Genomic DNA, 27,743 nt, shown 5'->3' on the forward strand with positions numbered 1-27,743 from the left:
AACCCTGTTTCTTGTCTGCACACAAACCTGGTACGCACATCCCTTTCCTCTTGGCATTTTTGTTAAATTATTTCCTATCATGGACTCCTGTAAATTAAAGAACAAATAAAACTGCTAAGTGGAATGCAAACACACTAAATCTTTTCAATTAAGAGACTGAATCTCTTTCTATAAATTCATTTCCTGAAACAAAACTCCAATTATGTAAGATTAATTCTTTCCTCTAAGATTGCAGGGATTTATTGACTAACAAAATCTCCTGTTGCGTAAATGGAAATGTGCTATTTAATGTAGTCTGCTGATCAGAGGCAAAACCATAGCATTAGCTTTTTCACTGGGCACTTTTGTTTCAGTTGCACATTGATCTGCCTGTTTTTATTCTGTTTGTAACTGAAAAGGTGTGAAATGGTTCACTACTGATGTGAGAAATGAAATAGCACAAAACCCTAAAGGATTTTGAACAAGATGAGAAATGAAACCAAGCTCATAAAGAGTATGTTATTATTGCATGAAAAACTGCAGTGACATAAAATAGGAATATCTTATGTGCAAGACAGTGTTGTGAGGAGGTATGTGTGCATTGATCATACAATAGTTTTTTCAAATTATTTAACAAAGATGCACAATAACCATACAATTTCAAGTATAGGCATGTCCTGAGAAGAATCTCCTTCATTCCCTCTAGACACACCCTGCTAATTAAATCCATCATTGCCTAGCAGTAAGCCCCAGGGTTCAATCTTTTCTAGAGCACTGTTACTATCCAACATTTTAGCTCATACAGTGGGCAGCCAAGATTTCATGTCTATGCATATAGTAGGACTCCTAGCCAATATTTTCTACAATTTCCTCCTCTCCATCACAATCTGGATTTATAAAGTTTTGGGGGTTTTGGTTTGGAATTTTTTTTGGGGAGTTGTTTGTTTTGTTTTGTTTTGTTTTTTTATATAGGTAAAACTTTAACGTTTCTTTCAGATTACTTTCTTACATCCTAATGCAATAACCTGTATGAGGGTGGCAAGTTAAAGACTAATGAAATCAGGAATCTGTGCTCCATGTGCCTAGCTGGCCATGAGAAACTGCAGCAAAGATGGATATTGAATGACTTCTATAGTCCAGCCAGGTTTTATCAGAACAGGTCATCAACCTGTAAGCTGCCCAAACCTGTTCCACTGCTTCCCCATTGATTAAATATCTGGAGGCATTCACCGTATATCAAATTCTCCATAATCTATTTTATCTTAATCACACCCAAGTTCTTTTTCAAGCTAGGGCAAAAATGTTCCCTCCAGTGGTGAGAAAAGATGGTATATCTCCTTAATGTACTTCTGTACATTGAATTTCCTTGGAGCCAAACTATGATCTCAGATTCCCAGGGGCTGAAATATCAGTGGGACTGCAGGGAGTATAAGGGAGGTAAAACCTGCCCAAATGTTAAGGAATTTTGAAACTGATTTTTTCATTTGATTGCAGGGCTGACATGTGGAGGAAGGAGGGAATAAAGGGAGTGTAGCTTCCAGCCAAGTTCAGATAACCAAAATTCCTTCTGAATCTCAGTATCACCTAAAACAAGACAGATGAACTTGCCTGAAATTGTCACCTGTCCTTGTCATTTAGGGATTTCCACTGTCCTTCCTGTGTGTTTGTTCCCAGCCTATTTTCCTGCTTTTACTCTGTGCCCCAGTATCATCCTGCAAACATCCTGAGCACTGTGTTCTCTTCTGTTTGGTTCAGGCTCCTAAGTGGTTCTGTATCTGCTTTTTCCCACTTTTCTCCCCACATCTTTTTCTTTTCCTTTTTCTTTTTTTTTTTTGTTGGTTTTTTTTTGTTTTGTTCCCTTCCCTAACCTGTGACAATAGGAGTCAGGGGAAGCAGTGTGGGTATATGTTAAAAATCTAAGAAAACCCTAACCAACTGAGTGGCGTGGGAAAGGTGGACATGGACTGGTTGTTTGCTGTCTTGTTCAACACAGAAAGGGGCAGGAGGTCTCTGAGAGCAGGTAGTTAATCTGTGGAACTCCCTATCACAGGACATTCTGTATGTTAAAAATGTGCATGTGCAAACCTGTAGAAGAAAAATGCAATGAATTCAAAGACATGATCTTAGTTCCAGAAGTCCTTGAGTCATAAACAGGAGACTGGGAGAGTATGCTGGGAAAGCATCACTAGATGCTTTTCTTACACTCTTACACTCTTAAGATATCAAGTATTGCTTGCTGTCAGAAGCAGAATATTAGGCTAGGTGGACTTCGAATTAACAAGTATAATATGTCTTAAGCTTTTTATTAAGAATAGAAGGCAGGAGGCCTTAGCTGTCAAACAGGACTACAAAGTGTAGTTCTCCTCCTCCTATCCACCTCTTTAACCAATCCAGGGAAGCATGGTAGATGTTTCTTATATTTTGTTGCCAGCTGCTCTAAAAAGTTCATACAAAAGCTCCTTTCATCAAGAAAATTTATGTGGTGATTCAAGAGTCCTTTCAGCAGTATGTTGAAGCACAGAGACATTATTAAATTAGGTTAAAACTGATTAATTCAGTATAATGGGGGTAAGCTCTCAGGGATGACTTTAAAAAAAAAAAAGTAGTTTCAAACACTAGTTGATCTGATAAAGCCTAAATAAATATTTATATACCTCCAGTCATTATCTTTACCATTGCAAATTTTCTGTAGAAACAGCAATCAAATGGTTAGAAAGCCTTGGATTGCCTGTAGGCAATCCCATGCCCCAGGTTTTAACATTATAGAGGTCATTATGTCACCCATCCTGTAAACATTTTGTGTTTCTTGCATAGAGAGTCTGTACTGAAAATATTAACCACCAGTCTGTGGAAACCGAAAAGATGCAAAGGAAAGGAAACCAGTTTTCTCACTGAAAAGCTGGATGGTTGGAACTGGGTTTGGGAAACACTCAAATCAGTGTAAGTCATCTGAAAAGTGGAGGTTTAAAATCCTAAGGGAAAGGTGAAAACTTGTTGGTGTCACAAAGTGTCTTAAATAGAATATCTGCAGTTTAAATGATCAAAATTAACCCCTTTATCACACATGTTCCAATGGGCTGTTCTATACAGATGACTAGATAAATATCACAGTTGATGTAATAAATACCTGAAAGTGCCTGTAATAAATACAAGAAATAACCTGTCTTGATTATTCAAGTAACCGCTGCTAGTTAATTAGCATGCTCACATTGTTTGGGCCAATGGATTTTTGCAGTTTCCTTTCAATAGTTTTTCTTTTCTTTCCAATTTTTTTCTTTATCCCATTGGACAAAGTGATGCAATTGTGCCCAAACAATTCAGTGAATTTATTATGAAAAGCTAATTTTTGATTCAAGGAGATTATAGTCAATATTACATTGAAAATTAAGCACTTTTGGTTTCGCTTGTACAAAAAGAACTCATTCCTCATCAAAAAAAGGTATTCTGTCAACTACTAATTGCCTACAAAGAATTTTGAACAAAAAATGTAGCACGTGGGTAGCCTATGTAGCATATGTATGTATCAAACGTGTGTGATAAAATGTGTGTAATAGTGTAAATGTATAATATTGAAGTTAGAAGATATAAGAAACAGTAAGAAACCAGAGGATAGCAATTTTTTATTTTCTATTAGGTTTTTCAGTAGCAGTCATACTGGGATGTTGTTTTCATAGTTGTTGAGGAGGGTTTTGGTTTTGTTTTTCAAAGAATGCCTGAAAAATGAGTATAACATTTTTTCATAATTTTCAGCTGAACCTCCCACACTGTAATTTACTGCCATTGCTCCTTGTTCTGTCATATGACACTACCTACCAAGAAGAACTTGTCTATTGCCTCTGTAACTACCATTCAGGCAGAGATCAGTCCTTGGCCTCTTTTTTGCCAGGATAAGCAAGCCCAGCACCTTCAATATCTCTGTTTAGGTCATATGTTCTCGGCCCTGAGCATCTCTGTAATCCTCGTCTGAACCACCTTTAGATTCTCCACCATGCTTTTGAACTGGAGGAGCCAAAACTGGGTGCAGTCTACCCAGCCCCATCTATCTGAACATGTCCAACCTCACTACGGAGCCCCTGCACTCCTCCACCACCGGTGACTGTCTGTTTTCTTGCCAAATTGTGCAGGTACACCAGATGTCTGGGAGTACGGTGTGCCTGTGCAAACCAGTGCAAGAAATGGTTTAAGAACTTCAGCCTTCTCCTCATTGTCATCTGTAGGTCACCTTCCCCAGCTGTTAGCAAAGCCATATTTTTCCTTACTTGGCTTTAGAGAAGTTGACTTCTGTGCAGGATACTCCAGTGACAGAAACTCCATCTCCCTATTACCACATAGATAGGGGCATGACCAGAAAAAACAGAGAGTATGACAGGTTTTTTCCATGGATTAAGAACTTCTGCATCTGTGCCCTGGGGACTGTAAATAGCTAGTATAAACCAATGCAAATGCGCCATTACAAATCTTGCCAGTAATGATGTGAGAACCAGTGGAGTACAAAGATGAACTTTACATATCGTTAGCACCAATCTGCCTCACTGCATTTATAGGCAAGGCTCTTACCTAGGAAGTCAGTTGGCACAACTTACATTTTTTTCTTTTTAAAATTCTGATAAAAATTTACATTGTGCTGCACAGACATGTTTCTTAAAGATCAAGTTCATTTTGGGATTTCAGAATTATGAAAACTTAAAAGTTATTGATAATAATTTCTCAAACACTTAGTAGGAAGTATTTTTATTACAGTGTTTTAGCATGACTGACCTCCGTATATAATTTAATATATTTATTACAAGTGTGTCATACAAAACACTGGAACATATAATGTCAAAGTAAAAGTTTACTTTCAGGTTAATTTCTCATCAGAAGACTGAATGATCTGTAACACAGGAAAAAAAAATTCAAGACTTCATCATTGTTACCCTGTAATAGCAGAAAATTAGTATTGAATGGGGATGGTGACTATATATTCTGGAAGAACTTACCTTGTAAAACAGGCACTATTTAGTTTATTAAATGAGAAGTTTTCCACTGGGAAGGGAAATCAGTTTGAATCTCTATAAATACTGACTCTTGCATTATGTAAATGATTTTTTTTATTGTGTTTTTTTTTTTTTTAATTCTACATTATCAGTGACTAAATCTTTCTGCTATGAGTACAGTGACCTTTTTGGTTTGTGTTGCATTGTTTTTCTCTCCGCACAAGGAAAGTAAGTACAATATGAATGCAAAATAAGTTCCCAAGAGATGCCTGCTACTGAAATCAAAAGATGGGCACAGTGTCATAAAAACCTTTTAGTCATTCATCTTTCAGACCTCCACTCTCTGAGTCTGAAGGCTATGTCCTAATTTTTCGAAATATATTCCAATAGAAAAAATAGAATTTTTTTCTTCCATAATTCCACCTGTTTGCTTAACTGAATTCTCTTATTTCGGCCTTTCTTTGTCCTGTTACTTCCAGTTCTAGCCTGAGAGATGTCTAGTTTGGCTTTCCAACTTCTGGTTATCATTTTCTTTGTCCTAGCCACTCTCGGTTCTTTCCAGTGTAAGAGTGACATGAAAGGGTTTAGGTAATAATCTTGTAATGGATTGATGCACCAGACTGAAACCTCATTTCTTTTTTTCCCAGGACTCCCTGGGAATCCTTTTGCCACAGCCTTTTTCTCCCCAAGGAGGTTATACAAAATTGTTCTTGTGGCCATTCATTCTGTCAGTATGAGTGGACAATCTGATTCCCATCAGTTCCCGTGGGTAGGGCCATGATTCCCAGAAAAAATACTGTCAGCACAGCACTTCTTAGAACCATTACAATTACTTCCAAATTCCAGGCCAGAAATGCCTATATTTCACTAGCATGTCAGTAATCCCAATACATACACAAATATGTAGCGATCTGGATCCTTTCAGATAACTGATGTGGTGTAATTGTCTTCCTCCTATTATTTATTCAAATTATCATTTTACCATTAATATGTTTGTGTGAATCTGAGTATTTATATTCCTGTGGCAACTTTGTTTGTTTGTTTCTTGGGAAAAATGGCTTTATATAAAGTTTTGCATTTCTCTGTCAGAATATAAAATATATACAAATATGTAGATGAATATTTATTTTAGATTGTAAGTCTTTATAATCAAAAGTCTTTGAAAAACTGTAGAGAGTAAAAAATATTTTTAAAGTATCCAAGATGCAACATTTTGTTTTTCTTACTACTGTCATTACATGTCACAATATAACTTGGCAAATCCAGTTTTCTGGAAGTCTACATTTCAAGAAATGTAGTCTCTATAAAATAAGCATGATCTACAGAAATTAACAGATTTTAATGGAATAATTTTTTAAATTATTTTAAGTCAAAATGAAGATTTTGATGTATTGGCCATCGTAATTTGGCTGAAATATCTAGAAAATCACTTTACTTAAAACACGAAGGAACAGTTCTCTCCTGAGTGAATCTTTAAGAAAGAAGAGCCAATATAGTGTAATAGCAGCTGTTCAGCAACACCTATTGCTTACATTACATCACTAATGTGAGGCACCCTGTCGTTAAAATAAGAGTTAGGAATTGGCTCTCCTGATTTTTTTCTTAGCATTCTATAATTTTGCTGAGGATATGATCTCATCCAGCTCTCCACACCAAATAAGAATCTGGATTGGTTGATGAGCATCGTAGTTTTCCTTCTGATGAAGTATCAAACTGTATTAAATGGCTGAAAGAAAACCTTCAGCTTAATTTATAGAGAAAGTTTTTAAATATTGGGTTTTTGGGACTAGTGGATGGATGATAGTATCTTCAGCAATGCCGTTTCTACACCAGTTATTTTTTATTTCTTCTCCTTGGCATGTTAGGGTCCCTACCTTGCATTCCTGGCACTCAAAACTCCTCGTGAGTGGATCCAAACATGGAAGCATTCCAGCACAACGCATGAGAGACCCTTTCACATTACAGAGCAGAGGACATGCAGGAAAATATTGAAACAATAAATTAACACTACATGAGATTTTTAGAAACGAACTCTTTCTCTGGTAACAAGTGCTAGACCCACCTGTCATTCACCTGTGCCTAAGGCACAGGCAGGAATTCTTAATCTAGAAAAGGTCCTGCTGACAACAAGTGGCTATTTGTTGTTTATTAAAATCAGTGTGCTAACACCAAAAAAGCTTGGCTTTTGCCGAGGCATGGAACTGTTGTACATTTCTTTCTAACAACATGTATGATGTTATCAGAAGGCTGATGACTGAGATGTGAGATCCGTCAATCAGCAAGTAATTTCATTAATATTTTTGCACTGATTTAATTAGATATGGGTTTTCTTAAATGATTTAGTTAAGCTGATGCAACATCCTGTAATGGACATAGCCTTTCAGATGTAGAGATGTTCTTAAGTAATGTAAGTAATCATAATAAATTATGGTAATATATATTAGTAAATTAAATAAAGGGTCTTAAATCAATTGCATCACTATCTGATTGAAAGTTCCCTTTCTATTTTACCATTTTGCCACATGTTATGTATCACACAAAAAGTATTCTTCCGTAAAAAACCCAAGCTTTTTCCTTACAGATATACGCGGGCACTGTGCATTTATCTGTGTGGGAAAAGTGACCACGATAGCTATTTCTGAATAAACTATCCATAATAGCTCCCTGTGTGGATATTCTAGTCTGGAAAAGTCATGGGTCAGACAGTAAGTCGTTGCAGAATAGCTTATTCTGCAATAGCAATTCCAGTCAATTTTCCAGCGTAGCAAAGCCCTTAGTCCACAGCTCCAAACGCCTGTTTGTGCCAGAAGATTTTGTCTTCAGAGAATAGTATAAATTTGTTCTATTCAATTCTTTAAGGCCCAAATTCAGCACTGAACTCCCTTAGGGATCAACACATGAGATCAGCCAGGGAGAGCTTTATATTACAGAATTTGTATTTATGTGCACAGACTCTGTAGTTTTATTAACCAAACATTTAATTCACACCTTATAGCTGTGAGCTGTACACATTTTTGGCTGTGGGACATCCTTGTGTTTCCTCTGGCCCAGTACCTTCTAGAGCCCAGTCCTAAACCAACTGACAGAAAGTTGCCTGGAAGGAGATCCATCAAGCCAAACTCAAGACGGTTGGTTGCTTTCATCGCCAACAGCAGTGAAACAAAGCAAAAGTGAGCAAAATGTCATACCTTCCTCCATGCCCAAATACAGAAGATGGTTTACAGCAGTAACATCCAGCTGACACATTTGAGTTTGCTCTGAGTACAAGAAAAGAGTGGTCTATAAATATACAGAAAGACTTTGAAAAATGTTTGAATGGACTAAAAATGTATCCTGGAAAGACAGCACAGAGAAGTGTTCACTGAAGGCCAGTTAACAGGCTCACTGCATCCAGAACTACTTATACAACGACTCAGTAAGACACATTTTGGGCTGGATTCAGGTTTATATTTGAATCATGGTTTTTCTCTCCTCCCCTAGTAAAAATAATTAAAAAAAGCAAATCAAGATAAGACATCTATGCTACTTTTTTATTTGATACATTTTTTACTGAGCTTTAGGACCCTCAAAAGTAAAGGTTGCCATTTATTCAATATTACATCACCGTGCCCCTGGCATTTTTGTGGTGTGGACCAATTGACATGAGTAGCTTAATTAAAATAACCAAATGCATTTTAAAGGATGACATAAAGTTGATTTTAATCTAGGCTTCCAAAAATGAAGTCTGTTAATCAACTGCCTCACCCTTTTCGTTATTTATATGGCCCACAGTACTCAGTGTCAGAATAGACTCCTACGTCACCCTCTTACTTCATTTTCCCCAAACATTATTAAATAGTTAATAACAAAGGTCTAAAGTCCATCCCGAGTTTTACCTGTTGGCATAAATCTGGGGCCATGACAGCACCGGTGTAGCATTCATATAAATGAAAGAACAGATTTTGGCTCAAATATTTTAATGTACAGCAGCTGGCATTTTTGGGTTTAAAGAGCAAAATCACACCTGAGTTTTCATGCTTTCTAGGATTTTACCCACAAAAGGAAAACAGAAAATAAACAGGATATTTTGCTTTTTGGAATCCAGAAGAAACGGTGCAGCTGTTTCCAAGACTGCTATGTTCAAGCTGTCACATGAACATGGAATAGAAGACATTCTTGCTTGCCAGTTGTTTTAGCACAAATGTCTTCCATTTGTGTGTTTCAACATATTTTCTCTTTATTTTTTAATCAGAATTTTTCATAATACCATGTTTGTTCAATGATCAGTTAAAGCCAGATTTGGATTTTTACAAATGTGTAGATTTACAAATAGATTTTTAGTTTACAAATCAATTCATTAGATATTATTACTGCTTCTGTGGTATGACATGTAGCTACCTGAGAACTTACCACTGTTGACAAGGGGATTTGGTGAGATTTTTACCATATAGACAATAAGAGCAACTGATTTCAGGGAGCTGCCAGAGAGAATGGAGGGAATTTACTCTAACTCACCTGTAGTGCCCTAGTCTTATTATTTATTTATCTGCTGTATAAGCACTTCAGCCCAGATTTTAATTTGATTCCCATTCGTAGCAATGAAAAATGGGTAATAGGTAAATGATAGGTGTTTATCTCTGTTAGAAATAGACGGACATTAGGTGCAGAGAGTGGCACCATGTATTTGCCTGATCTCATTTATTATTCAGCTGTCCTGGGATTTTGATATGGAAGACAGCAGAGAAAGAGCTTAACAATTTGTCCATAATAACAGGCAATTATATTTATTATTTTTATGTGAGAGACCTGTAGGTTCCTCAAAAGCAAGGTAATCATTTTGTCTTGCAGCAGTCACTTACACTTAGTACACGGATGATGTGGACCTGTTAGAGCAAGTCCAGAAGAGGCCATGAAGATGACCAGAGGGCTGGAGCCCCTCTCCTGTGAGGACAGGCTGAGGGAGTTGGGGTTGTTCAGCCTGGAGAAGAGAAGGCTCCAGGGAGACCTTAGAGCAGCCTCCGGTACTGAAAGGGGGCTTGTAAGTAAGATGGGAACAGGCTTTTTAGTAGGGCCTATAGTGACAGGATAAGGGGTAATGGTTTTAAACTAAAAGAGGGTAGATTTACACAAGATATAAGGAAGATTTTTTTTACTATGCAAGTAGTGAAACACTGGAACAGGTTGCCCAGAGAGGCTGTGGGTGCCTCATCCCTGGAAGCATTAAAGGTCAGGTTGGATGGGGTTCTAAGCAACCTGGTCTGGTTGAAGATGTCCCTGCTAATAGCAAGGGGATTGGACTAGATAATCTTTGGAGGTCCCTTCACAACCCAAACCTTTCTGTGATTCCACGATTCTATGGTACATGAAGGCTTGGATGTTTCAAAGTATTTTCTCTATGTTCCTTCATAACTTGCCCTTCAAAAGAATAATAGAAGTAGCAGAACGCCTAATTTCCCCATATAAAATCCTACTCTCATTTTCATCCAACTTTTTAACTTTTTGAAGCCTTAGAAGAGCTACAACTGATTTTTTTCCTCTTCTTCTTTTCAGGCAGCTTATATGCTTACAGCCTGAAGTTCCTGTTATAAAACTGCAGCAAGTATGAAATGTTGCAAAAGTAACTGGGACTACAGAGGGAGAATGAGGCTGAAGGAGTGTCCTATCTTAGTGTAAGACCAGTTGAGGAATGAGAAATACTGGCTATGACAGTAATGGGCAAGCTCAAACTTCTCAGCATGTAAAAACTATGTCTTCAGATGTTCAGTCATATAAAGTTGCCTGTGTGCAGCTTAATTATTGTCAATGAACCAGAGTGTGCATGGCATTTATGCTAAAGTGGGAAAGAGCATTTTTTAATTTACTTTGTGTTTCTTTGTCTCAGATACCTGTCTTGCCCTGCCACCCAAAATACATTACTGGCCCTAAAAGCATTAGAAAATGTTGGATCTTAAAACCACTGTGACAGAGGTTAGATGAAAGTTACTTTTCCTTTTAAGGCAGGCCTGTTAAGAGTTTATTTCTGGCTGAAAGATAAAATGCAAAAAGAAGGGATGGTAACAAAACCCACTTCCTCTTACAGTGATTTGGCTCACCACAGAATAAATATTTTACAGGTGTTTCTCCCCCCAGAGCTAGGTAAACTGAAAACATGTATTAGATTTGGTTTGGGTTTTTTTAAACGACCATGTTAGTTGGAAGGAGATATCCCATTTGAAGTTGTTGGCTGTTAGCAGTGAATGACTTTTCATCTTCTATTTCTCTGGGCTTTGCCCATTAGAAAAAGATCAGTAACTTTTCATGTAACTGGCAGGTGATAGATCTGTCTCCTGTTCTGTCCTAACCTGTCCTAACTTATTCACAGTAAAATCTGTTGGCTCACAAAATGTCTGTCCTTCCAAGGATTGTCCAGATCACAACCAAGGAAGCTGGAAAGAAATTGGAGCTTGCTGGAACACAGTAGGCATACTCCCAAGAATCTCTTAAATGGCTGGTAGGGACTTTTCCCCCTGTTCTTGCTGTCGCTTTTAAGCCTCCATCTATCTCCTTAGCACTCCTTTCTGGTCCAGATACTTCTGCTTGCACTGAATCACTACCTTTTACTGAGGTCTCCCTTTTTTTAGGCTTGGGTGAAAGACTGCATTTCACATGCTGTTTGGCATTCATTGAAAATAGGCATATCAGGTCCACTGGTATGCCTACCAGTCTATTGAAAGAATTAAAGCCAGAAGATTTTGGAGAGAAACCTTTACCATAGCAGTCATGAAAACTTAATGTAAGAGGCTAACTACATTTGAAAAGAGGAAAAATCTTTTCATAAGGTATGCAGTGAGGAAAAGGAAAAAGCATATATATGTGTTTACATATTTTATGTATTATTTATTCTACTGATGCAGTTATTTATATATGAGAAATGAATAGCAAGCAACTTAAAATCTTGGCACTAAGATAAATGTACATTTTTGTTCTCTATAGCTCTTTTATTGTGTAGTATGTAGTGATAACAACAGGTGTTGATCCAGACAGGTTCTTCTTCAGCAGTTACAGACAGACTTTGAAATTGGCATCAGCTCATACAGACTATTTCATAGCACAGCTTCCTCCGAAGAGTATCCAGATAAGAGCATATTTTTAGAACAGGAGACAGTCTTAAGGGGAACTTTTTGTTAACAGGGTATCTTTTAAAGAAACCAAATCTGAAAGTATTTCATTACCCATCGAACTTGATTTATCAAGGATTGGTGAAATCACGGTGTTAAATTTAACAGCTTCAAAGTAGTAACTTCTTTTCTTTGCCATCTGTGGTGCCCTCTACTGCACATCTTTGTAGAAGCAAGACATACAGATAGCTGCATTGCTTACACCGCTTTTTCACATTTTTCTTTACGTCTTAACATCTAATAATGTTTCGTATTTGTTTTCCTAATAATAAATGCAGTCAGTATTTGTAATTGAAATGCTTTGTGTGTGTATGTGTGTGGGGTTTTGTTTTGGGCTTTTTTTTTTTTTTTTGAGGGCTTTAGGAAGTGAAACTGCTAGTTCATTTATTGATTGTAGTTCATTTACTGGTTATATTCTGGATACTAATTTATATGGTTATATATAAATATATATGTGTGCAGTATTAAGGTTGAAGCATGGAAGTATTTGTTATTGTTGCTTGTTTTTCAATATCTGTTTTCTTAACTCAGTTATAAGTATTAAGTATTTTGGTTGTGCTTTTTTATAGTTGCTGTTTGCTGCTATGAAGAAGAGGTAAGTCATTAAATTAGCTTCCTACAAGTTGATGTATATCATTTTGTTTTCAATCTATTGCTAGAGGCATGATATAATTTTGTCAGTTCTGTATCAAACAAAAATCTGTTGATTTTGATGTTGAATTGTTGGAAAGAACTACAGAGATTTTACATAAATATTTCCGGAGTGATCTCAAGGTACCTAAAGGCCAAAGACTTAAGATGAAAGATCTGAAATTTTCAATTTATTAATTCCCCTTTCTTTTGCTAGCTCCTGTTAATTGAATCACCTTGTGTTCATATCATCATAGCCTGAGGTCTTCCTTGAATAAATCAATGCATGAATTTTTTAATTACCTACCCAGGCTGGATTTGGACGGCTTGCTTTTACAAGTACCAAAGGAGAAAGGTTCAGCAGTAGTAGTGAATAGAACAGCAGGAGAAACCAGCTGCCTCCAACATTTCAAACACTACATCATCTAACTTGCTAACAAGTCTAAGCATTGTAACGTTTGAAATGCTGTTAGCAGTGAGCTAGATAGAGCACAGTTTCCAATATTACTGACTGCTGTGCATAAAAGACAATGTTATCAACAGAGAGCTTTAAAAAATTTTCTCTAGAAAGGACAAGCCTTTAGATATTTACCTCCTAAGTAACTCTCAGAATGACCACTATCTGTCAGCCAATTATGATGATGATGACGTAGTTAGGAGTTGAAAATGCACATCATAACTGCAAAGGTAAGAGCAGTTTCTAGGATTTGTTTTTTAGCACCATTGAGCTATGTGAAGGAGCCAGTGAAGGAGCCCTGACCTCTGCACTCAGAACCCACCAAAGAAACGGAGCGTCCAGTTCTGCTGCAGGAGTGCCTAGGGCTGCAGGGAGGCTGTTTGGCCATGAACGGGAGCTGGCCACACACTTGTGCACTCTTTGGGCCTTCACAAGGCCTCCCAGAGGTACCACATTTTCTCTTTAAAATCACAAAGAATCTAAACTTTCTGAAGTGAAAGAGAAGACTGGAATTTTCATGGGAAAAGGTGAACACCAATACATCCAGGACAAAACACACCAAGATGATAATTGCGTGTGGGGTTTCTTTTCAATTCTCAGCCTGTGGCTGTGTATCATCCATTTTGAGGTGATGCCCTCTGGCCAAGCACACCACGTGAACTGTGGAAGTCCTGGTTCAGCCATAAAGCTTACAAAATTTAACATTTTTTTCTTACATCTTGGCTTCCTTGGAAGCCAGCAGTTCATGACTTTTAGAATTGGGGGGTTATTGTTTGTTCAGAACAGAAGTTTTTAAGAGTGTATTGAGAAAGATTTGAAAAGATATCACAAGTCTATTGTAAAACTTCAGAATGCTGAAGGCAAATGATAAAACCAGTGTTAAATCTTTAATCTCAATAGAGGTTGAATTCCATTTTGGCAAATGAAGCTGATTTTTCAACACCTGGAGTTGCACTGGAGCCTTCAGCTTTTTCAGCTTTCTTCCAGCCACGTAGAACACTCAGGAAAAGACATTGATATTAAGGGAAGAAAAAAATTGCTGGTCATTCAGAAAACACGAGAAAAGTATTGATGAGCCATGTGGCCACCTTCTAGCCAGTCTGGCCAGATTTATTCCAGAAATCTGGGTGCTACAGATCTTGTGCTTATGTATGTGCTCAGGCCCTGCAGCTCCAGAGACAGTGCTGAGGTTTAGTTCCCAGCTCCCAGTGGAGGATGAGGTCAGTCAGGAAGGGCGGGAGAAGGTCCTTGGCAGTGAGAGTGGGTGGGGCCATCTCCTGTCTATTAACAAGAGCAGGAAAAGCCATTGGTCAGTCAGGAAGAGTGGGAAAAGCCATTGGTCAGTCAGAAAGAGCGGGAAAAGCACTGGGTCAGGCAGGGCCAGCTCCTCTCCCTTCAGGAGCGAGGGGAAAGCCCTGGGCCAGTCAGTCAGGAAGGGCGGGAAAACCTTGACTTTGGTTTCCACAGACATTTTCTGCTTTTCCTCTCTGGCCCTATGGTTTTACCTCAAATCATGAGTTTTAAGTCCAGCAGACTTAGCCTGTTCTAATTTCTTTGGTAATCTCTTTTGTCTTCTTTTAACATGGCTTCATGCCTTCCAGAGAAGTTGGATTGGTCTGCACCAACCTTCATGGTGGACCACAGTATGTGTTCCACTGAAGTGCCAACTGGGAACAAGGCTGTCTTCAGGGAAACAAGTCTGTCTGGTCATGAGAGCCACGTTCCTCGGTAAACGATGTGAAAAATAGCACCCACACTCTTTCTGTGGTAATACTCAATCAGGTAGTGCACCAGTGCACCTCATGGGGTTGTGCATAACTGAAAAAACATACTCCCCTACAAAAACACAGGGGCCCTCACACTGCAAACAGCATCTCCATTCCCTCAGACCTCTCCAAAAAGTCTGTAGCTACAGACAGAAATACGGAAAACTGACAAAACAAACATACTGAATTTCACTAACAAAAACCACTCACAATTTTTTAAAAGACTTTCTGTACACAGTATATCAGCCTCAGAGGCTGGAACAGACTGGGAGCATCTTAAAAGTATTTTAAGAGGAAAAGGATAATAATAATAATTAACAGTAATGACTTGGAGAGTTCTTGGTCTTTGTGGCAGGGTATGGAAACAGCTTGGCTTTAGAAATGCAAGGTTCTAGGCTTTGGAGTGTGTTGGTTACATTGTAGATTTTTATTTGTAACTGTTTCTCTTGCGTATTTATGTTGCTTGCTTGCTAAAGGTGTGGTAACTTGAATCTTTTACACTATTAATGTTGAAGATCATTTCTTGAGCTATACAGAAAGAAGTATCTAGTCATGCTGCAACCTGTTAGAAATGATCAGGCAAACCCTGTGAAATACAGTCCCTACCCCTTCTCCACTCAGATTTCACTGTTAACTAAACCACAGTGAATTTTAAGTAGGCATACTTGGCCAGTCTTGTATGTTTGCTTATTAAAATTAAGTTAATCTCTGCAAACAGAGACAGAATACCAGCAGGAGGTACACAGAGAATTGCTGTCCCCTTCCTCCTGTTTTGCTGCATTTACAACTTCTGTTGGCCAACAAATCAGGAAATTGGGATTGGAACAGAAACCTGGACTTTCAAATTCTGCAGCAAACACTGAACTACATCTGGAATATTAAGACAGTTACAGTGGCTGGAATGAAATGAATAAGTAAAATATTTATAAGTATCAAAACAATGACATGGTTTAGATTTCCTGTCTACCTATCTGGTTTTACATCCCTCTGCTCATACATATTTTTAACGTCTTCAGCACTATAATTTTTGTTATGTTGGAGGTCTGCACCATAGTCAGCTTTGCCTACCTATTTTCCCGCTTGCTGTATTACACATTCCGCATAATGGAATTTCTATTTTGGAGATGGCAGCAAGATACGGGATTTAAATTTGGAGGTAGAGGCTGTGAGTCTGAAACTTAGGGAATCTTGGACTTGATTATGAAGGTATGATATAGTAGAAAATGAATTTACATATTGGCTGCATGACCAAGCCCTCTTGTATTATCAGCACTGCAATGCTTCACTGTTTTACCTTTGGAAAGCCATTAGTCTCTCTGTGTCCAAGGTTACTAATTTGAAAATAAAAAAATCTTACATTGTGTTTATTGAATAGTTTAATATTACTGGACAAAAATGTTAGTAATACCGATAGAGGTTTTTGGTATAGATACTGTCACGAATAACATTTTAAATTAAAAAGTTAATACTGTTCAGAAATTGCTTTCAAAAAATTATAATCTAGTTTCAGCAGAATGAGGAGCAAGTGGAGGCTGAGCTACAGAATTAAAGAAACATATTCAGCCAATAGAAGAGATCTTTAATGACACATCATTATTGTTTATGGAGACACACAGGTTTTAAAAATAATTCCTGCTGATTTTGTAGTAGTGAGATAATTAATTTTGTGTGAGGTGCACTGGTATTGACTCATCTTTTCTTAACATATTACTCAATGGCAAAATTGGACTTTGGTCATAAAAATTTGAGATAAAATAAGTTTTTTATATTCTTTTAATTCCTACCTAGACTTACAATGGTATAGAGTACACTTGTAGTTTTAAGGACAGATGAGATATTGGAGTCAGATTGCTTATGAAAATAAAAAGCATCTGTCATAACACTCAAACCAGCCTACAGTTTTGCTGTAAGGGATCTGCTGCAAGGTTACTTTATCTTTTTAGGTGAAATATACAGATTTTATTCTTTTCACAATGCATCTGTTGAGACTAAGACTTCATCTAATTAGAACCCTTAACAGTTTGCTCAGGGCAACAGATCAAAAGGTTAATGTGCAATGGTACAACAGGAAGGATTTGTACTCTTCAGCATTTTTTAAATTAACAGCATTTAAAAACAACTTAGCCCAAATCATAGCCAAACCCAATATTACATCATTTATAGTAAAACATTAATCATTAGTCACAAACCATCCAGTTGGTCTGAAAGTTCAGCTGGTGAAAAATTTGATGGTTTCAGGATTGAATAGAAATGTACTTTTAATTGTGTCCTCAGTCATGCATCTGGAATGGAAAGTCAAAGATTTTAGGGGAACAAAATTAAAAAACAAAGGAGTTCCTCTACATTTTTGAAACAAATACATTCTTGAAGCAGTTTCTGATTGCACAATTTTTGTAGGAATGGGGATAGATGATCAAAACCCCAAATAGAACTAGATTTTATCCTATGGTCTGTATCATTAATTTTCTTTGTTTCAGTTCTGAAGTTCTTGAAGCAATAGAAAATGTTATTGAAGATGTACTTAAAAGTTTGGCCCAAAAAAAAGCACCTGTTCTCACAGTGGCTAATAGATCAGATTGGAGGAACATAGAGTAAGTACTATATTTTGAAGTCCTGCCTTATATTAATATAAATTACACGAATAAACTTTGAGTATGTAACTTCCAGAAATGTTAATCATACATAGTTCTATAAGTATTAGAATCAATAAATAATTTGACTTCTCAAAAAGTAATGGACAAATAAAAAGTAATGCTTAGTAACCACTTTGCGTGAACAGGCATCATGTGTTAACTAATAGCAGACCATAACATAAAGGGGAATGTAAAACTACTGTAACAGAGGTTAGAAAGGAAAGGGAGGTCCTATAAACAGTGATTTTCTGGAAGCAGTAGAAACCAGAAATGATAAGTTGTTTTAAAGTGAAAAAATCTGTTTTAGGCTGGAAACAATTACTAGCAATTTCATCCTCCAGTGCCCTTCTGTGCTCTCTCTTTTCTTGCTCCACTTTTTCTCATGCCACCTTATTTCCTAAAATGATAGTGATAAACTTATCTTTTTGTTCTCAGAGAAGATGCATTTCATGTCTTTCTTACCTCTGTGTTGTGTTCTAAGTTCATTACCAGGCAAATAAAGCAAACCACATTTCTAATGTGTTATCTAAATTTCAGACCTTATGCCATCTTATCTAGACAGGATCAGAGAAAAAAGCAACCTGTCTTCCTTTATAACACACTTTGTGATTTGCAGAAGTTGCTTTTGCTACAGTATTTTTCCAAGGAGCTCATTTAAACTGAAAATACTAGAAACTGAGAGATTAATTGTGTTCTATAATACAGAAGCAAAAGGATATAGGAAGACAAATCTATTTCTTGCCTTGTATTAGCTTTGGATGTCAGTGGGTTAAAGGATATTTAGATTGACAAGATTGCAGAGGTGCTTGTAAGTGGACACATTACAAACATAGCAAAGTTTCCATGGGTAACACTTTGGTGGAATATTCATTTAATGAGAACAATAAATGTCTGTCAACCAAAAAACCTGAGGGGCCTGAAGGTAATCAGTTAACTGAAAGGCTTATATGTTCCAGGGAATTTAATGGTTTGTATCTTGATAGTTTGACAAAAATGTTTCACTCAAATGTCTGTAAAATTAAAATACTGTAACAAAGTTTTGCAATTTTTGGCAGTCTTCAGGGAAATGGCATTCCAGGCTAGAATAACAAATGTGAGATGTTATTTGCCATCAGAACACATAGGCAGGAAAAACATTCAAATTAAAACAAGTTAACATCACAGTATGTTAAAAATAAGACTAATCGATCACATTAAAAAAAGCTGAACCATTATTTATGGTGGAGAAACATGATATGCATTTCTGTTGAATAGTGACCTATATCCTACTTTAATACAGCTGTTTAAGAACATTAAAATAAAAACAAATGGACAAATAAAAATAAAACCAAAATGCCAGAATACAATATGAAAGGAATAAATTATAGTCAGTGGGGCTTTATTATATATTTTTTTTTAAGGTAGCCTTTTCATACCTAACCTACTCAGCTCGAATCTGCTGGGAAGGAATGAGTAGAATGAGAGAATGATTTCATGTCTGAAATGTTCTTTGTAAACATTTGTAGATGCCCAGAGAGGTATTTACCTGAGAATTATGTCAATAAGTGAGAATGCCAGACCTGAGCAGTAGAGCTTCCATTGTCCAGCTATGTCTTTCCAGGGAAAAAAAAAAAATGAAAAAAATTAAAAAATCCCAGTAGTGGAAAGAATATTTTATAGAGAACTACTCTTCTGGGGTAAATGCAATCCTGGGACGAATATCCAATTTAATGCCAGTTTGCCGTTGTCTTTGTGAAATGCCCGTGGGAGCCACATTGACTGGGTTCTTCAGTGCGCTGTTTTCTGAAAGGAGTGTTCCTTATTTAACCTGAGAGAGAAATCCTCCCATGAAGTTACAGTGTATGCTGCAAGTGGAAATAACAAATACGTTTTAAATGTTGCAGCACAAAGGCAAGAAAGTTACTTTAAAGCTGGCAGGCAGATGCTACGCTGTGCTGTTACTGCTGTCACTTCACAGGCGCGCACTGTGGTGTGGTCTGCCACCCAAAGGATGCACGGAGCAAAACCTCTGACAAAGACATTTAGAAACATCCTGAGGTTTTAGATAAAATTATAGCCATTTAACCACCAATACTTTTTTTGAAGTACATACAACACTCTGAAATGAAAAAGAATGCTTTAAAGACAGGTCTTCCATATCATAAGGCACTAAAATAGTTTTAAATAAAATAATGAAATGTCCTTCAGAAAATAACTGATTCTTTCAGTGAAATGTGCCCCTTCAGACATGAAATGGTGAAACAACAAATTGTGGAGCTCATTTAGATTAAGCAACTGTTTAGAGAATAGGATGGACCACATTTTTGTTTTGAACACTTAATAGAATAGAATAGTTATTCTGGTAATAATTTAAGGGCATAAATCAGATAATATTGTTGTAATATGAAATACTAACACTTTTCATACATTCTACATAAGAAAGTCACTGTGTCAGACTTGATTTGTATTCCAATAATTATTCACCTATTTTTCCTGTCATTCATTAGTTTGCTTTCCTGTTAAATAATAATTGATGATGATATATTAACAGTAATGAACATGTATAAAATATTTTTCTTGTCTCTGCTTTGTCTGAAAACTTATGTATTTTAGGCTTAAATTTAGTCTTGAAGCATCTTCTTGAGAAACTCTTCCATGTTCTGAAAGCAGTGATCAGACGAGGGGCAGCTCAGTAGAGTTTTGAATGGTCATTTTGACAGATGATGACTATTGCCTGCCTTTTTCCTTTGGCCACTCCAACTCCACCCAAGTTGGGGGTTTCTGTACCGAGTCTAAAAAGCATTAGCATATTTGATTATAGGAAAGGGGTCTGATTCTGAATTACCTTGCAAAGAACAATTTACATATACTCAGTAAGTTTACAGTTTTAATGTATTTGCTTGCAATGTATCAGATTTAAAGATTCTGTAGGTCTACAGATGATACCGCGTTGTACTACAAAACAAATAAGAAGTGACTGTCCTAGATCAGCACAAAAATTTGGTAAGTTAAAAAAGTCCAAAAGCAGAAAACTTGTTTTCTCTTGTATTTTGGTTTAAAACTTTGTAACAAAAACAACAAACCGTAAAAAATATATCATGCACAGTGATTTAGAAGTGTATGGCTAATATAAGCTGGTATTATGACCAGCTCTTCAGCTTTTCTCTTCACTGTTAAAGTATAGTGAGTGACAACAAAATCAATACAGCATTCTTACAATTCCTGCCTTCCCTGAATGAATATCAACTGATGGCATATTGAAAAGGTCCTAATGTAAAAACATCACCCTCCTTCCACAAGCTAGCTAGTAAAGGAATCTTGGAATTCAGAAAATAACCTAATTTCTTTTTCTAACTCAGTCATTTAATTACTTGGCCTGGACAGCAGGGCATACATTTCCTCACTTAACTCCATCACATTTTTTCTGATTTTGTTAGAAATTGAATCTATTGATTAGTACAGCCTCTCTGTATTTTCACAGCATGTTACAATATATGTCTCAAAGTTTTATTTTATGAGACACATATATGGGTCAATATAAAGACAATTTATTGTATATGCATTTCTGAAAATGGATAAAATATTTTGTAATATGTATTTTTTCAGCTCTGATACTCAAAGTATTATCTATGATCTATAAGATGGTGCAGAGCAATGCTTATGCAACTAAAAGGTAACATGCTACATTTCTGTATATTCAAATAAAGTTGTATTTTAAGAATGTTACTGTGAAAAAGCAGCCTGTAGGATGCAAACCTGTAGGATAATGTAATCCTGTATGTAAAATGCTTTAGATTGATCTGATTATCCATGCCCTCTATAAAATTCTTAGAAACCTACAGCTGTATCAGTATTATAATTACAAATACACTATTTTGTCTTGATAGAGATATCTATTATTCAGATACACAACTGTTTGGTAGCCAAAGTGTTGTGGACAATATAATCAATGACATTTCTTGCATGCTTAAGATACCTCGGAGAAGTCTACATATAGTAAGTGGCTTATTACAAATGTTTTTATCAATATTTCCAAATTATATAGATCAAACTGAACGGTGAAATATCAAGAAAAGTTATCAGTAGGATAGGAAACACGTAGCTAAAATAAAAGGTGTCATTTGTGCAAATGAAACCTAATTAGGGTTTATCATAGCACTCAAAAGGGGTTTTTTCTTCAGAGAAAATTCATAGTTTGCTTGCTCCAAAGAGTTTGGGACAAACTGCCAGCTACAAGCACAGGACCTTTTGCTATTATCTAGTGAAGGCAGTGCTTAAACTTCAGAGTGCAAGACATCTGTTTAGCAGCATGTACTCAAACAATTTGCTAGCTTGGGGGTTAAACGAAAATTTTAAGTACATCAGAGATGTAAAAACCTTTCAGATTTACTTGTCTCTCATGCCTTAAAAGAATTCTTTTGTATCTAAAAATGCAGTTGTTGACATAATTTATTGCAATTATGCCTTTATGTCCATTGCTTAGTGCGTAACGCAACGACACTGCATAGCGTTTAAAAGGTTGATGGCAGTCTTTTCAGAAGTTTCCTGTTTTGACTGCACACTATAGTAACATAACAGCATGTAACTTCCAATTTACTGTATACAACTTTTTTTTCAGCTGTCTACAACTAAAGGTTTTGTTGCTGGCAATTTAAGTTACACTGAGGAAGACGGTACAAAAGTGAATTGTACCTGCAGTGCAACAGTATGTATTATAAAACAGTAACAGTAATTCATAGCATCTACCTTTGCAAGATACCCTGCAGTGCTTGTAGCTCAGGTTACTGTATACATTTATTGTACAAAGCTGTGCTTGTGGCAAATTGAGACATTACAACCTGGGTGGAAATAGTTGCTCAACTGTATTGCAGTTCTGAAGCTCAGCTACATACTCACTGGGAATATATCCTTTGGATAAGGATTTTAACACTGCCTTCTACCATGGCAGCCTTGCAGAGGAAGCCATATATATTGTGTATCTTAGGCTTTATATCACACTGTTCTGTCAAATAAGTGCTCTGAATCAAAGAATTCTGGGCACTCTAAGCATACTTCGCTTCTGTCACACATTGGTTTCTGGCAGAGCAAGAAACCAAGTCTTACAGCCTGAGTTAACACACTCATATGGTCCTCAATGAGCTGCTTCTACCACACTGGGCAGACTCCTCCAGTAGCAACAGCACAGATGAGAGACTGAACTGACCCTCTATAATTAGAGGAAGAAATCTCTTTCTGGATCCAACTTATGTTCTCTTTTACAGAAATTTTAAGATGATACTCCATCAGCATAAGAGCTGATATTGGCTTCACGTGCCCAGAACTGTACAACCAAAGATATATAACATCAAGCTGTTTGGTCTCAGGATTATTACTATTACAGGAATTACAGATAGTAGAAGGGCTTGTATTGTCAACTAATTTTATCAGAGGTGGTACTGAGCTGAAGGGAAGTTTATAACCATGGTTTTGTAAGAGTCAAGAGCCTAACGCGGTTTGAGGAGATGAGATTCAGCCAACCTAGTCCTGAAAGATTTCCTATAGCTATGCAGAATATGAAAGCAGGAACAGAACTTAGACTTGCTGACTGTTGTCATGATTTCCTGGAAAATGTGTTCATTGTAAGCCTAAATCAGTAATTTCAAAATGGAAAGATATCCTTATCTGCCTATTATACTTTGTTTTTAGGCAGAGTGTAAAGTCCCCTGTTATTAATGCTTTTCTACAGCTCTTCATATTTTTATTTGCTGAGTTGTTCCACCCTGGCACCGGAGGTGATTTAGCAGTCAGAAATCAAAACAGACCACACACTTCAATATATACATACTCTTCTGCCAAGTTCTTCCTCCAGTTCCTGTTTTCTCATCCATATGCTTGCCAGATTGAGCCAATCCTAATATGAGATGTAAAGTAAATATTACTATGTCTTCAAATTGTTGCTCTAAAATACTTATAAAATCAGGTTATTGTTAATAAAAGAAAGGAATTAATGATCTTCCAAAAAGAATACTTAAATATTTTAAGCCTGTATTAAATTTGCAGTCTTCACACGAAGCTGACTTTTTTTTCTGGCTGAGACATAGAAAATTAACGAGGACATTGTTATCTCTGAAATGCCCTTATGATGAACAATCTTCTGTGACAGTAGCACAAGCGCTTTTGAAAAGCATCTTGTTATAACAGGAGGACTCCCCCACAACCATACAACAGAGCAGGATATGAATGGTCAAACACGCTTCTGAAGAGGTGAAAATGTCAAGACTGATCTTGTGTATAGAAGTTGAACAGTTGTTTCAGGATGCAATTCTGTCCTTCCTTACCTAGTGTTGTTATTTTAAAATATTTCATTTTCTCTATTTAAAATGTTTAATCTTATTTTTGCTGTTTTAGGCAGTCACTGTGCCATCTAATGTTCAAGGAATTAAAAGTATCCTTTGAGCAAGAACTCTTGTTGTAGGCTGAAAAAAAAAAAGTAAAACCAAGGAATATTCCAAGTTAAACAATGTTCTGGTAATTTTTTCTTTGCTTGCTGGCTCTGAAATCGAGTCGTGAACACTGCTTTTGGCTCCAGAACAGGTATTTTAGAGCATTTAGTTTTAATTGATTGGTGTGATGGATCATTTTACATGCAGCTAACCTTAACAGAGAAGATTTAATCTCACATGCCAAATTTGTGTTAATTGTAGAAAAAGATGCAACTTTTCAGAGACTGCTGGATGATGACTTCTGCAATAAATTGTCCCCATGTATAATGATTACGGTATGCATTTTACATTTCATATTGTCTAGCTAGATATAAGAATGTAAATAATACTTTAGCATTGTAGTGGTGCTCGAACTTGGTCAAAAGACCATAACAAAATTAATATGAAACATATCTAACATTATTTTTAAAAATTTTATTGTCCTCATAGGAATACAAAATACACTTTCTAAAGACTTACTTCCTCCAAGCATCTCCTTAGAGTTTGGTACCTTATCACATTTATGTGCTGCTGCGAAGTAGCTGCCCCACTCAGTCTCAGAAAGGCTTGACTCTTGAGTAACCTTTTGTCCTTCAGGATCCTAGGTTTAACAAACCCAAATGAAACAGAATTTTGTGATTTTGGATTGTACTGAAAGAGCTATGGAGCCTGGAGAATTAATAGGCATATGTAAATGGAATATGCATACCTACTTGTTCTGGGACAAATGTGGCCCACAATGAGGAAGAAACATATCCCCCTATCAAGAGAGATAAGCATATATCCTGTGCCACATATTGTCTGGTTACAGTCAGAGCAGGAGCTTGTTTGATATTGTTTCATTAGTGCCATAAATATTTTTGAGAAGAAAAATGTGGCCTTCTTACACCAGCTTGCACAGATAACAGGGTACATTACACATCAACCTGTGTACAAACTGACACCTTAAATAGAGGACTGTATGATACTTTCATGGTGTTTGTAATCCAGAACATCCGCGGTGCTGTTCTCCAGCTCGTTCCTCCTTCCCTCCTCACAGACACAAAACAGGAGCATAGAACTTTCCCTGCAAAATAGCTGCTGGAGAAATATTTCTGCCATGTTTGTTTGCTTTTAAATAACAAATGTAAACATATATGTACCCAGATGTTGTTTTAATTAATTTTAAACTGTCTGCTTTTATTTTATCTCCTTAGGGAAGAGGCGTACCAGATCTTAATACACGACTTTTGGTCAGAAAGCTGTGGGATTCTCTTCAAATTCCTATTTTCACCCTTATGGATGCAGATCCACATGGTAAATCTGCAGAGGTTCAGTGACATAAAAGAAAAGCAAAATTTGTTTAGAATGTCTTTTCTTACTTTTGTGGGAAAGTACTCAGAACACAGAGATCCAACACAATCAGAAGGTTACTGGTTTATGCAGAAAATATGTAGGAGTACAGAAGGAGTTTAAATGAAACATCAGTATTGGCTTTACATCCCCACTGAATATACCATTACTCTCGCTGCACTTTGAGGTATTATTAAGAATCTTACCTTGTACCTAAAAAAACCCCAAACCACAACAACTTATATGATACATAGCTCAGAATAAAGCTAGATTTTGAAAGTACCTGTGGTCCTAAAAATGAAGGTAAGTGTAACAGAATCTTATGATCCATTGCATGATTCCATTGATTTTAATGCGAGTTAGGCACTTGACCACTTCTAAAGGTCTCAGGAGGTCCTAGTTGTGTCTTTATAGAGTTAAATATCATTAAAAATGTTGCTCCATCAAGGATTCCAGCTGTGGCTACACTATTCCTTTTGTAAAATAAAAGAACAGGAACTTTTGTAAACGTTGCTCTGTTCGGTATAAAGAAAAATTTTCAACTACATTATGATCCTTAGGCCAGACAGACATGAAAAAAATAGATGTTTGAGCAAACTGAGTCTTTTATTGGTTTTAAAGTAGTTCACATACACTTATAGTAATAATTTAACAATCAGGTCAATAGTTTACAGTAGTGAAAGCTAGAAACTATGAGTCTGATGCTATCAGGAATAAAGCTAATCTTAAAAAAAGTTCATTGCATTCTGAATGTGCTATTCTATTACATCAGTGGCAGGTCTGAAATTTTTCTCATTTCATGAGAGATTCTATGTGAGTGTGTATGCCTTAGTTTGAGTTCAGAATCTGAATTCAAACACACACAAAATGTAGAAAATTTCTTATCTGTCTACACTGATCCCACCTGAAATTAGGGAGGTTGCTGCAAAATAAGAAGCAGCTGTTCAAAGCAATAGTATTAAGAGATACAGATTACACAGGATAAAGACATAAACTTTTTGTGATAGGTGTTGGAAAATGTGTACAAGAGCTGATTATCCTTGGTTTTGAATTGATTATGCAGACAGAGTGAAACATTTAACTATATAAAGGTGACATATTATGCTTAAATTCTGATTGTTTTGACATACTCTAAAAATAATTGTAAAACATGAAGAACCTAAATCATAAAGCTCTAACTGTCACATGATAAAATTGAATTCTTAATGCAATCTTTTTAAACATGCCCAAAGTGCAGCTAAACAGAGACTTGACATTTGGTATTCTGCAACCTAGGTGTAGAAATAATGTGCATCTACAAATACGGATCTGTGGTGAGTATGATTTTTCCACTTCAAATACACTGTTTTGCATCCCAGCCTTGAAGCAGGAATGTATGACATGTTATAGCCTTTGTTAGAATGGTTACTGCCTTGTATCATTTTGTTTCAATATGAAGACACAGGTGTTAGGCCTTGTGTATCTGCAGAAAGGGCTTCTTGCAACAAAAAGAAACTAAGTAACAATGGCAGGTGTTTCATTTAACTATATTTCACAGTTTTCCCCTGCTGCACAGGGACAGGCAGTCAAAACAGAAAAATGTTCTGCGTTTTGCTTTGCTTCTGCCTTAGAAGAGAAATGAAGGCTGGAGGGGCCCTGGGAGGAGGAGGAGGAGGACATAACCTGGGAGATGGGTGAATCTCCGCAAAATCATGTTATGTTGGTAAAGATTTTGTTTTGGGGTGAGAATTTGCTTGTAGATACATGTGTTAGTGTGGAACGTTATGGAAGAAGAGGCAAAGGGAATAAGAAGGCATTATTATATTACATTGCTAAAAGACATGGTACAGGACGACAATGTGGAAGGCAGAGGGCAGAGGCAGATGTGTGATCCATTTAGTAGAGCATTGGAGAAAGAACATTCAAAGTAAAAACAAACCAAAAACTTCAGAAAAGTGCCAGCAATCAATGATGTCAGAGTTCAGATATATGTCACAACATATGCCTCAAGGACATCCAAGGAGACAGAACTTCCAAGTCTTCAGGTGAGCTGTCATGCCTACAGCTCTCCTACAAAGGTGTGTAAACTGCTAAAACACCTTATTCCAGGATTAAATGAAATTGTCGCGTTCATTTGAATGTTTATTTTGTTCAGTTACAGAGCAACAGGTGTATCAAGTGAAACTAGAATATGTCAAGTTCATTACAAACAATGAACTTTACTGTATTCCTTTATGCAACATGTAATTTAACTGTGATACTTTGCTGTAGGGTGCTATAGATGACAAAAGTTTTCACGGATTCTAAAATGCAACCTGGCAAAATCAAGTATTACACCACCACCACTTCTGGCTCAGAAAGTTGGAGTCACAAACCATTGGGAGCAGGGGGAGTATCCTGAGAAGTATCATTAAC

The 27,743-nt window shown here is 36.7% G+C and overlaps 1 protein-coding gene across 1 annotated transcript in view; it reads left to right on the top strand.

Moving 5' to 3' along the window:
* Positions 1-10: 10 nt before the first annotated feature.
* The window catches only part of SPO11 (SPO11 initiator of meiotic double strand breaks), a 30,425-nt gene continuing 2,692 nt past the window's right edge, over positions 11-27,743 (top strand). Inside the window, exons 1-10 of the mRNA XM_080403927.1 lie at positions 11-14,906; positions 17,380-17,535; positions 20,471-20,559; positions 21,163-21,229; positions 21,444-21,552; positions 22,175-22,261; positions 23,944-23,980; positions 24,204-24,313; positions 25,214-25,313; positions 26,625-26,662. Coding sequence (XP_080260053.1) covers positions 14,761-14,906; positions 17,380-17,535; positions 20,471-20,559; positions 21,163-21,229; positions 21,444-21,552; positions 22,175-22,261; positions 23,944-23,980; positions 24,204-24,313; positions 25,214-25,313; positions 26,625-26,662 — 939 coding nt within the window. The 5' untranslated portion in view covers positions 11-14,760. The remainder of the gene's footprint in view (positions 14,907-17,379; positions 17,536-20,470; positions 20,560-21,162; positions 21,230-21,443; positions 21,553-22,174; positions 22,262-23,943; positions 23,981-24,203; positions 24,314-25,213; positions 25,314-26,624; positions 26,663-27,743) is intronic.

The sequence above is a fragment of the Falco punctatus genome (assembly GCF_963210335.1).
Source record: "Falco punctatus genome assembly, chromosome: 10".
NCBI lineage: Eukaryota > Metazoa > Chordata > Aves > Falconiformes > Falconidae > Falco > Falco punctatus.